Raw genomic sequence first — 13,056 nt, 5'->3', positions numbered from 1 at the left:
TTAATTGGAGGATAATTGCTTTACAATGTTGTGCTGGTTTCTGCCATACATCAATATGAGTCAGCCATAGGCATACCTGTGTTCCCTCCCTCTTGAAACAGAAACAACTACAATATGAACAGCAGAATGTAAAAATCAGAATTATTATCTTATGTAATTACTTATTTGAAGAATTCATGTTTAATTTGACTTTCTTTAAATGTCTACAGGTGGTTCTTTTGGTTCATGGAGAATTGAGAATACAGGTAAAGTATGGAAAAGATTTTTGCAATTAAAATAGTTTAGTTTAAAAATTGTACTGGAAAAATAAATATTTATTTAATATTGTAAAATACTAAATAATTTAATTGTGAAAATACAATTCTAACAACTAACCTAATAATACTTAAATACTAGCATAAATCAATGTCATTATTGTAACTTACCTCATGCATTCTTTTGTCTTATCTTAAAAATATCAACAGATAAACCGGTATTTGTGCTCAGAACAGTTAGATGTTGTGGAATATATATAGGAAATATAAAATACGATTAAATGCTAAGATTAAAAATCATATAGCTCTGTAGTTGTTTTAGTTATTTACTGTCTCTTCTTTGCATGATAGTGTCAGGGAGAGAAAATTGGGTATTTAACCATCTTAAATATCTTGAAACATAGAAGACTCTTCAACCTAGATGTCTGTAATTAACACTCAAAGCAAAAATTTCCAATAATGTGCATAATAAAATGTAATCCCTTTTTGAATAAGACAAAAGGACAATACGAAGAATATGAGACAGCAATACAACAAGGCAAAAGGAGATACAAACGTGAGTGGGTGAAATTCGCAAGACCCTGCAGAGAAGGAGAAGACAACTCGAACAGAAATCCAATTGCCAAAGTAAGTCTTATGAGCAGAAGCAATGTGATTTTTGAGAATAAATGTACTAGATGTAAATTAGAATAATGCAGAAATTCCAGTTAGCAAAATATAGATTGAGGAGTCCATAGAACAAATAACTTGGTATTTTCAATAACACAAAAAATACAATAGTATTAATAATATCAACTTAAAAGAGAAAGATGAAGGAATTACAGCTTCCAGAGTAATTAAAAATAATTAACAGCCATTTCAATATATTTCAATGGATATGCCTTTTGGGATTCAGATTCTAGCAAATGAAGAGAAAAATGTATATGGCCAAGTGCTTTGTTCGGGACAGCAAATTATCCCCAGAGAATGTGACTGTCTTTACCAATAATGTATTTAACACGGGTTCACTGCAGGAGTTATGACAATTTCACAAGCTAAAAACATATAGGATAATGTCTCTCAATAAACCAAAAAATACCATACTCCTAGTCAAGTGTAGATTGATCACACTATTGTCCCAGGCAAGAGAGGTTAAAGGCATAGAGTCCAGATTAAGCTGAGGTGGACCTTTCTACCAGTTGGTTCTCACGAGAGTCAGTTTAGTCAATCACAAGCTGATGTCTGGCTGCCAGTGCCAAAGCAAAAGTCCCTTATCACTAGAGCATGCTGCTAGGGAACAGAGGTCGTGGCAAGCAAGATTACAGTTTTCACCACTGCCAGGCAAAAGATGCCTTGCCCAGGCAGGAGCTAATGCCTCAAGCTCTTCAGAGAGGCATTTAGATCAGCTAAGAGTTGCCTTGCCCAAACTGAACACTCTCAAGAAGTCCTCATAAACTTTCTATTTAAAGCTTAAATGTCTCCCAGCCATAGTGACTTCTCCACGCACTTGAATCAATAAGCCCCAGTGTTGCTCAGCGAGAGCTGAGCTGAATGTATATTGACAGTCACAGACGTCCATAGCAACATCCTGACAGCTTCCTCAATGCAAACAACCACACTCTTAAAACAAAGCAACTCTATTCCTAGATAAAAACAAAAAAGTAGATTTGAAATCATAGCAAACAGCAATAAGATAATTAAAGATGGTTGACAATCAGCATTGGATTGGCCATGTATTCAGAACTGTTGAAGCTGGGTGATGAGATATATCAGGTTCATTATACATTTTAACTTTATAATATACTTGAAATTTTCCCTATTAAAAATTTAAAGATTAATAATAATAAAAGCAATTCATTCTAATATTTTTAACACTTAGTATATTATCACTTTCCACTTTTTTCTCCAGCTTCTCCTATTTAAAACTAAATGCCTTTTTGTGTTTTTTTTTTAAGTGTTATCTGCTAAGCAAGGAGGCATTCAGTAGTAGGCTTGTCAATATTAGGTGTCCTTGACTTTCTCTCAACCTTTTAACATCACCATGGTGACCACAATCTGGGCAAATATTCTAAGGCTGGAAAGGTTAAGGCACATTGGTCCATACTGGCCAACAGAGGAAACAATTTGAATTTATTTCATATTCCTAGTAGCTATCAAGGCAGAAAAATAAACAACAGTGTCAGAAAGCATGAATAAAATGAACAGATGACTTGAGAGTGTGGAGCACAGTGGGAAGGAAGAGGCCTGAGTGATGATCACCTTAACATTTTGGGTATTTTGGGCTGCAGATTACATCAGACTTCGAAGCAACCCAGAAAATTACCTACCACATCTCTGGAATAGGAATTGATCAGCCCCCTTTTGGAATCTTTGTCATTGACAAAAACACTGGAGAAATTAACATAACGGCCATAGTTGATAGAGAAGTAACCCCAAGTTTCCAGGTAAGTGTGTGTCCTTGATATCAGCCACCCTTTCCCTTGTGGCAGTGACTTTAGAAGGTTAATCTAGAAGGATATCAGTGCATGAATCCATCCAAGGTCAAATAACAAAGAGCCTTCCTTGGATGTCCCTGGTGATCCAGTGGTCAGGACTCTGGGCTTCCACTGCAGGGGCCACAGGTTCAATCCCTGGTTGGGAAACTAAAATCCCACAGGCTGCAATGTGCAGTGTAAAAGTAAAAAAACAAATAAAACAAAGAGCCTCCGAAGGTTGTGCCCCTGAAGGAACAACCCAGGAGGGTGAATGAACACTGAACTCCAGCATGCTTCTGGCCAAGACTTTCAAGCTAACAGGAGACACAGTACCAGCCCACAAGAAGGGGCAACTTGGACAACTAGTCTACCCAGAGAAGACACTTTCCTACTTTGTCTCCTCTTTGGGAAAAATATTTTTCCTCTTTGCACAAAAGTACTGTATATGCTAGGAGAGGCCTTATCTCAACAAGTTTTAATAATAAGAAAACTGATGTTGTAGAATATTCATTAACATGTCCTCTCCTTTTCTAGATTACATGTCGTGCTCTTAACACCCTAGGACAAGAGGTAGAAAAACCACTTATACTAACGGTCAAAATTTTAGATATAAACGACAATGCTCCAGTATTTTCACAAAGCATATTCCAGGGTGAAATTGAAGAAAATAGTGCTTCGAGTAAGTCTTCTGCAGTAACTACCACTTTTAATTATTTTTGTTTAACTTCAGATACAAGCATCATTATAGTACATCATTTTATTCTCTTAGTTTCATCAGTAGTTTTGTAGAAAAATTCATGAAGACAGTCTGAGTCTTCCTTGCTAATATTTATGATTGAGCTACTTATCCACTGCCATTGTACTTCTAGGTTGTGGTTGTGTTATCAAGTCAAAGCTTATTCTAGTCACAAAGCTGAAGAGGTGGCTTTAGACAACCCAGATGCATCAGCTGGGCCTTCTTAGATTATAAGAGACAGAGACACACTCCTTACATGGATAATTGGGGGGAAAGGGAGAACCATAAAGCCATTCAGCAAGGGTAAAAAGATGAAGACAAAACAGTCTCAACCTCAACACAACCAACCAACCAAGGCTTAGTGAGAAGTGGAGGATTTTTATGGAAGGCAGCACGGGTCAACTGACTCAGTCACCTGACTAAGAGATATTGCACGTGACATGTAGATTTTTGGCACACAGATAGTTTTAAGATCTTAAAAGACAAAGATCAATTTGAAATTGTGTTGGATATTTAACGTGAACATAATGTCAATCTTTACATAGTCTTTAATGAATTTCTGTACTCCTAGACTCACTGGTGATGATCCTAAATGCCACAGATGCAGATGAACCGAACCACTTGAACTCTAAAATTGCCTTCAAAATCATCTCTCAGGAACCTGCAGGCACACCCATGTTCCTCCTAAGCAGACACACGGGGGAAGTCCGCACTTTGACCAGTTCACTTGATCGAGAGGTAAAGCAAGGCACTTGGGAGCATTCAATAACTCAGGATTCAGTTGTAAGAAACCCAAGAGAGGTGACTCCCTTCTATCTAAGAATGAAAGAGGGAAGGAAGAGGGGTTCTCTGGATTCAACTGACCCAACTGAGGGAAGCTCATCGCATCCTACTGTGATTTTGCTGGGGTGGGTTGTGTGTCTGAGACCTGCACAATCGATTGTACCTCAACAAATGAGTATCCCATATCCATGGAAGTTAAACTGAGGGAATAAGAGAAGGTATTGTATGCACGGACAGAGACTGAACTGGGGCTAATCCCTCATGTGATGGAGGAAAAGGAAATTTCCTAAGGAGAAATTTGTATCTGGAATAAAGCCTTCTCTGATGCCGTGCTTTTTCTCCTGACTTCTTTCCATTTTACTCCTGTTTCTAGAACACTAGAGAATCCCCAGGAATTACCTGATGGTCCAATGGTAGGGCTTCATGCTCTCTCTGCTGAGCAACCCGGATTCAATCCTTGGTTAGGAAACTAAGGTCCCACAAGCCACATGGAGCGGCCACAAGGGAAAAAGAAAAAAGAATCCCCTTACTCTCTCTTCTCCATTGTTCTACCAACACATCTCCAACAACACACAAGACCCCATCAGACTCTGTATTACTTTTACACAAATGATTTTCTGAACAGACCAGCAAGGAAGCTCTATAAATGAGGTTCCCTCAGATAAACAGAGTACCATCCTCATTGTCCATTTTTGCTCTTAGTGCACTTTCCTGCCCTGAGAAGCTCACAAAAGAGAAAACTTGTATCAGCCCCATAAAGACTTCCTCCCACGTGGGGCATGTGGCCCACAGGCTTCGTCTACGGTGAACAATGAAAGTGTATGTGGTCCTTCTAGAGAATGAACCATGAATTTAAATATTTTCACTTCCTTCCCATAGGAAACAAGTAGTTGTCATTCGTATCCCTGACACTAGAGATTAATCATTTTTCTTTATTTTTTTTCTCCAAATTTAGCAAGTTAGCAGCTATCGCCTGGTTGTGAGTGGTGCAGACAGAGATGGAGAAGGACTATCAACTCAGTGTGAATGTAGCATTAAAGTGAAAGATGTCAATGATAATTTCCCAACATTCAGAGAATCACAGGTATGCCTTTCATTCCTTGAAAAATAATTTAAAACATAATTATAAAATAATTATATGTATATATATATATATATTTATTATGTTATACCTTACCACCATAATTCAGGATTTGCTGGCTTGCTGGCTTTTAGTTACATTCTCTGCATTTTTCTTTTAAAATAAGCTATTGTAAAAGATAAGAATTTAGGGACCAGCAAAGAGGCAATACATAATTTGGGAATTAATGACTAATGCCATTCAGAATGAATATAATTCTTTTTTTTTTTTTTTTTTCCGAGTTCTAATGCTGATATTTATTTATTTATTTTTTTTTTTTTATTAAATTTTAAAATCTTTAATTCTTACATGTGTTCCCAAACATGAAACCCCCTCCCACCTCCCTCCCCATAACATCTCTGTGGGTGATCCCCATGCACCAGCCCCAAGCATGCTGTATCCTGCGTCAGACATAGACTGGCGATTCAATTCTTACATGATAGTATACATGATAGAATGCCATTCTCCCAAATCATCCCGCCCTCTCCCTCTCTCTCTGAGTCCAAAAGTCCGTTATACACAGCTGTGTCTTTTTTCCTGTCTTGCATACAGGGTCGTCATTGCCATCTTTCTAAATTCCATATATATGTGTTAGTATACTGTATTGGTGTTTTTCTTTCTGGCTTACTTCACTCTGTATAATCGGCTCCAGTTTCATCCATCTCATCAGAACTGATTCAAATGAATTCTTTTTAACGGCTGAGTAATACTCCATCGTGTATATGTACCAAAGCTTCCTTATCCATAAGAATGAATATAATTCTTTTAGATAAAAACCTGACATCGAAACTTAAATTCTGCTTTTTTCTAGTATTTAGCACGTATTAAAGAAAACACTTTAAGTTCTGAGTTGCTTCGATTTCAAGTAATAGATTTGGACGAAGAGTTCACTGATAATTGGCTTGCAGAGTTCTTCTTTACCTCTGGAAATGAAGGGAATTGGTTTGAAATACAAACTGATCCCCAAACTAACGAAGGTATCCTGCAAGTAGTTAAGGTAAGGTCTGATTTCCTTTCAGGGGGAAAAACATTCTGTATTAACCAAAACTGTTACTTTATATTAGCCGAAACTGTCATAAATAAACTTTATTCACTTACAAATAATAATACCACTTCTCTACAGAAAATATAAAAAATACACAAAAGTAGAGAGAATTTTGAAAACACAGCCCCATTTCCTAAGGAGACTTTTCTTAACATGTTGATTTATTTCCTTCCAAACTATCATCCTTTCTACAGAAACACAAACACACTAGTAGACATATATTTATCAGTGTGCCTGTTTGAAGCACAAGAAAGTAAAACATTGCCTGACTTAAACTCAGGAACAGACAAGAATACATGGAATAGTGGCTCGTGAATTTGTCAACTTACTTTAAATGGATTTGCTACAGTCCTTGGAAGGGAAAAACGGCAACTTTTTCTAGAAAATGGGAATATATAAACTAAGTTTGCAAAATAAACAATTGAGTAAAACTTCCATTTAACAGACTTGGTTACAACAGACCCTTCATCTGAAATAACATAAACCTATTTATGTCTGATGAAAGTGAAAGAGGAGAGTGAAAAAGTTGGCTTAAAGCTCAACATTCAGAAAACGAAGATCATGGCATCTGGTCCCATCACTTCATGGGAAATAGATGGGGAAACAGTAGAGACAGTGTCAGACTTTATTTTTTCGGGCTCCCAAATTACTGCAGATGGTGACTGCAGCCATGAAATTGAAAGACGCTTACTCCTTGGAAGAAAAGTTATGACCAACCTAGATAGCATATTCAAAAGCAGAGACATTACTTTGCCGACTAAGGTCCATCTAGTCAAGGCTATGGTTTTTCCTGTGGTCATGTATGGATGTGAGAGTTGGACTGTGAAGAAGGCTGAGCGCTGAAGAATTGATGCGTTTGAACTGTGGTGTTGGAGAAGACTCCTGAGGGTCCCTTGGACTGCAAGGAGATCCAACCAGTCCATTCTGAAGGAGATCAACCCCGGGATTTCTTTGGAAGGAATGATGCTAAAGCTGAAGCTCCAGTACTTTGGCCACCTCATGCGAAGAGTTGACTCATTGGAAAAGACTGATGCTGGGAGGGGTTGGGGGCAGGAGGAGAAGGGGACGACCCAGGAGAGATGGCTGGATGGCATCACGGACTCGATGGTTGTGAGTCTGAGTGAACCCCGGGAGATGGTGATGGACAGGGAGGCCTGGCGTGCTGGGATTCATGGGTTCGCAAAGAGTTGGACACGACTGAGCGACTGAACTGAACTGAACTGATTGTATAGACTAGAAAAATATTACCAGTTTTAGGACATTCCTTGGCATAGGACATTGGACTATATGAGGTTCTCTCTTTAATTCTGTGAGTCCAGCAGAATGACAGACCCATAATATTCCCTTAACAGGGTGACTGCTGCAATTCCAGATTGCTGGAAGCCCTGTAAGACTTCCTATTACTCTGCTTTTCAGAGAGGGAGCTACAGCCCTCCTCAGTTGCAAGGTTTTGTTATAGTCTGGCCCTGACCGTCCTTCCTATGGCCTGTGCTGCGCCGGCCTTGCCTCCCTCTCTTCGAGATGCTGGCAATCCCTTCTGGTAGACTTCCTCACCCCCACCTCCTGTGTCTACCCCTCGTCATTCTCTGTCTACCACATTCTTCTGAAAACAGTTTGGACCAATTACTCCCCCTTAAAAACTTTCCTTGTTCTCACTGGCTGTGAAAATGGCCCCCAGTTAGACTGTCCCTTTGAATCCGCTGCCGCTTCTCCTAACCCGTGGGAACACAGGAGCGGTTGCCAGTTTGTCTTCAGGGAAGGCCGAGCAGCTCCTCAGGGGGCTCTAATATGGAGCCAGGGTTGATGACCACCTGCTGGCCTTGGAGATGACCTTCAACCCCCTCAGAGTTGTACCCCAGGCCTCTCACTATCACCAGCTCCCTATCACCTTCTGCTAAATCTGGCATTTACTCTGCCTGAATGACTCTTCCTCACCCTGAAACGCTTGCACAAAAACCTCTAGGAAGCCTTTCCTGATTTTTCTCAAGTACAAGTCTTCACTCGCCTTCACAGAGAGACTCTACCATCTCTTTTGTCACTTAGCCCTTACATTATAATGACCAGTTTGAGCATCTTTCTCTTCCTCTCCACTAGGAAACACTTGAGTCCACCAAACCAGTCACTGCCAAATTAAAACTCAAATCTAGATCTCATACCTTATTTTCAGTTATACTCCAATGTAACCAAAATGAACATTTCCTTATCCCATCACCCTTACAAAATTTACTAGTGAATGAAAAGAGCTATCCTGGGATATCTCTGGCCTTGACGTGTGCCACTTCAATATAAGAGTCAAACAAATAGTGAACACATAAGACCATATGAAAATGGTTCTATGGAGAGTTGGTGGGCCACACTCTCACTGCTTTACAGAAGCCTATGTGCCAACCAAGTTTAGTAAGATAATTTGTCGTCTCTGAATTTTTTAAAGTCAGGAAAGATATTACTGCACAGAATTCACTATTCTGGGAGTGGATGTAGGTACCATTTGCAGGAATGTATTGTAGGCTGTAATTTGTTCAATCCTTACAACAATCTGATGAGGTAAGAGGTTTTTTTTTCTTTTTCAGAAGTAAATAGTTGAGGATCAGAGATATTAAATATTGTGCCCTGAGTCACACAGCTATTAAGAAGCAGAACCAGGATTCAAACCAAGCAACAACAACAAATTTGGAATTCTTTCCAATGCATCACACAGCCTAAAGAAACTGTAGAGGTGATTTGTTAGTCTTAAAAGAAGTAACGGTGCTTCATAAGTATCAGTCACCAAACTGAGGTTTCATAAGCGAAGAATTCTGAAGGACCTTCATCAGAGCATTATTTTGCTGTATAGAAATAAAGGATTCATTCATAGCACAAAACATAGAGTTCTCTGGTCCTCTTACCTGATCATATTTTTGTGACACCTCTTTCCTTCTATTTTTATTTTTACTCTAGTCTCTAGATTATGAACAAGTACAGAGCATGCAACTTGGTATCGCTGTCAAAAACAAAGCTGAATTTCACCAATCCATAATCTCTCAATATCAAGTCCAGTCAACCCCACTCATAGTTGAAGTAATAAATGTGAGGGAAGGAATTACATTCCGTCCTTCTTCCAAGATATTTACTGTCCAAAAAGGCGTAAGTAGTAGACAGTTGATCAATTATGTCCTGGGAACCTATCAAGCCATTGATGAAGACACTGGCGAAGTTGCCTCATTTGTCAGGTGAGAATAACTTAATATCTCGTTATTCCTTGATGAAGTTTCTCTTAATTTTATTGAAGTATAGTTGGTTTGCAATGTTGTGTTCATTTCTTATGTACAGTAAAGTGACTAAGTTATACAGATATAATCTTTTTCATATTCTCCATTTCAGTTTATCACAGGATATTGAATATAATTCCCTGGGCTGGACAGTAGGATCCTGCTGTTTACCTTGACTAGTTTTAATTTATAAACTACTGCAAAATAATATCCAAACTACTCTATGCCAAGAATGTAAAGAGATACAATGGTAACCAACTCAAGGACCTATATAACTCAAGAAGAGATGTGCTATGAGCTAAGGTAGCAAAAACATAAGTGAAAGTGGAAGTGAAGAATGACAGCCTGTCTAGTGAGATCTAGAAAAAGTGTCATGCAAACTTTCAGTTGAGCCTTTAAAAAGTAGAATTTCACCAGAAGACCATGGTGTAGTCAGACATAGAACAGTACCTACAAAGCATGGTGCCTAAAATAATAAAACACCATGAAAAGTTGCTGCTATAGTATAAAGAACAAGGACAGTTATTTTACTGAGCAGAGCAGAAAATTTAAAACCCAGGCTAACATATTCTCAAGGCTTATGAAATACTCCTTGTCTATGCTAATATGTTAATTATCTGCTGCTTTTTAAAAAGCATATTTCAGAGTCTTATGAAAATACATTAAATATGTCATTTTCATTAAATAGGTAACATTCCATGTTTGAAAAAAAACTTACTGTTTTCTGTTACAAAACAGATATGTCTTGGGACGTAATGATGGTGGTTTGCTAACGATTGATTCAAACACTGCTGAAATCAAATTTGTCAAAAACATTGATCGAGACGTTACTTTCATAGTTAACAAGACAATCACAGCTGAGGTTCTGGCCATAGATGGTAAGAAAAAAATATTATTCCAATTGGCATTTCTTTATGAATAGATGCTTTTGATTACTAACACATTACCTTTATCACTGCATGCATATATGCTAAGTCACTTCAGTCGTGTCCAACTCTTTGCAACCCCATGAACTGTAGCCCACCAGGCTCCTCTGTCCATGAAATTTCCCAGGCAAGAATCCTGGAGTGGGTTGCCATTTCCTTCTCCAAGGGATCTTCCTGACCCAGGGATCAAAACTGCGTCTCCTGAGTCGCAGGCAGATTCTTTACCACTGAGACACCAGGGAAGAACCTTTATCACTAGATAAAGTTGATTACCTTAGGGGCCTTGGGTCTTAAGTCTGAGGTGGCTAAATCTAGGCAACGACTGAGCATCCTAGGTTCTCAATGGAGTTTGCTGGACCAGTGAATTCTGGGTTTAGTCCTACTGTTTGCTGTGGTTGGCGCAAGGATTTCTTGATTTGAGAATGTGGACAAAGACTGATACAGAAAGCCTATCAGGGAAGCTCAGCTCAAATGTGAGGTGCCTTTGTGAGTTACTTACACACAGAGTGACTTACTTACACACAGAGTGAGTTACTTACAGAGACTTATATGCTTATATCACAGAACAGGAAAAATCGTCTGAAAAATCTTCTAAATGAAGCACCTGGTCAAAGCACATTGACTATGTGCTTCCCTAAGTGTAAAATTAATTTATACTCAAGGCAATTTCAGCAAACATAAAAATAAAATAAAAAATCATATTATCTGGAAAAACAGAAAAAAGCACTAAGGGAAACAACAGAAGTAATTCTTAATCCCATCACTGAGAGATCTTATATCTTGGGTAATAAAAATAAATCATAGTTTATTCCAAATATTTTGGCTCAAGCTTTAAAAGCAGAAATCTTCCACATAATCTGGGCTTGTGCACTAGAATATATTTAATAAACCTATTATTTTTATGTTGATTTCATTTATAATCAGTGGAATTTATCACCTTAAAGGTCTTGGCTCCAATAACTTTGAATTAATAGCTAATGCTACTAATTAAGGTGGCTCAGAGGTAAAAAATCCACCTGCTAATGCAGGATTCCACCTGTGGGTCGGGAAGATCCCCGGGAGAAGGAAATGGCAACCCACTCCAGTATTCTTGCCTGGAGAATCCCATGGAGAGAGGAGCCTGGTGGGCTACAGTCCAAGGGGTCACAAAGAGTCAGACATGACTTAGTGACTGAACAACAACAACAGGCTACTAATTAAAGACAGCAGCCAAGCTGATAATTAGATTTCCTTTTAACAAGGTACAGAAATTGGGTGACATCTTTTTATTTGCAGGAATAACAGACACAATTTCATGAGTACACACACTAATCTGGTGCACATGAGATAATTTTTTTCTAACATTTATTTATTTACTTCTGGTTGCACTGGGTCTTCTTTGCTGTACTCAGGCTTTCTCTAGTTGCAGCAACCAGGGGCTACTCTCTAGCTGTGGTGCACGGGATTTTCATTGTGGTGGCTTCCCTTGTTGCGGAGCACAGGCTCTCAGCTTCAGTAGTTGTAGCATGAGGGCTCAGTAGTTGCAACTCACAGGCACTAGAGCACAAGCTTAGTAGTTGAGGTGCACGGGCTTAGTTACTCCACAGCATGTGGTGTCTTCCTCGACCAGTGATCAAACCCATGTCCCCTGCGCTGCCAGGTGGATTCTTATCCACTTGTGCCACCAGAGAAGCCCATGCATGTGAGAGAAATTTTATGGGCTTATTTGTTTCTTTATTTTGCACAACTTGCTCTGGATAGTTCTCTAACTCTAAAATGTTATTCTTATAGAAAACACTGGTAAAACTTCTACAGGCACCATAATTGTCTATGTACCTGATTTTAATGAAAATTGTCCAACAATTGCCCTGGAAAAGGAAGTAGTCTGTAGTTCATCACCTTCCGTGGTTGTCAGAGCTTCACCACTGCAAAGGGATAAATATGCTGGCCCCTATGAATTTTCGGTGGAAGGGCAAAGCGTAAAACTTCCAGTTGCATGGAGTATCTCAGGAACAGATGGTGAGTAATTGTAAAGCTGCTTCCACAAATGAGAACTGCTGCTTCTTTATATTTCCAGAAGGTTAAGAGGGAGTCCATTTGGGAGCAGGTCCTTTCCAAGAGTAATTTTAAAAATTCTTTGCAATGAAGATGATGTCCTATCCTCATGAATTTCCTCTGTCTTCAGAAAAGGAACAGTATAAGATATTAGCACTATTTAAAATTTTCTGTTTTTCTCATGTGGACTCTAATTATTGCTTATTTTTATATTTTCAATTTTTTATCTGTATCTCCTCAGTAGACCAAAATAAATAAATAATGAAAAGATTACAGTCAGGCACCTATTTTACTGCTGAGCTGTTTAGATTTCTAAATACATTAACTTTTCCTAACTGGGCAGGCTGTCAGCAGACATGAAATACTGGAGGGGTCAGCCTGCTCAAGGTTGCCCCTAGTCTGTAACTAGTCAGGAATCTTGAAAGCATGGTAGGCTGAAATTCTCAGACTCATAAGC

General features: G+C 38.8%; 1 protein-coding gene across 1 annotated transcript in view; it reads left to right on the top strand.

The window, feature by feature from the left end:
• The window catches only part of DSG3 (desmoglein 3), a 32,312-nt gene that overhangs the window by 9,378 nt on the left and 9,878 nt on the right, over nucleotides 1-13,056 (top strand). The window contains exons 2-11 of the mRNA XM_068993652.1: nucleotides 210-245; nucleotides 750-881; nucleotides 2,522-2,677; nucleotides 3,242-3,386; nucleotides 4,015-4,181; nucleotides 5,182-5,310; nucleotides 6,158-6,343; nucleotides 9,329-9,600; nucleotides 10,378-10,517; nucleotides 12,336-12,563. Of these exons, the coding sequence (XP_068849753.1) occupies nucleotides 210-245; nucleotides 750-881; nucleotides 2,522-2,677; nucleotides 3,242-3,386; nucleotides 4,015-4,181; nucleotides 5,182-5,310; nucleotides 6,158-6,343; nucleotides 9,329-9,600; nucleotides 10,378-10,517; nucleotides 12,336-12,563 (1,591 nt within the window). The remainder of the gene's footprint in view (nucleotides 1-209; nucleotides 246-749; nucleotides 882-2,521; nucleotides 2,678-3,241; nucleotides 3,387-4,014; nucleotides 4,182-5,181; nucleotides 5,311-6,157; nucleotides 6,344-9,328; nucleotides 9,601-10,377; nucleotides 10,518-12,335; nucleotides 12,564-13,056) is intronic.

This window comes from Capricornis sumatraensis, chromosome 21 (assembly GCF_032405125.1).
Source record: "Capricornis sumatraensis isolate serow.1 chromosome 21, serow.2, whole genome shotgun sequence".
NCBI lineage: Eukaryota > Metazoa > Chordata > Mammalia > Artiodactyla > Bovidae > Capricornis > Capricornis sumatraensis.
Note: the sequence above shows the minus strand (reverse complement) of the source record. Positions and strands in the feature narration are given on the sequence as shown.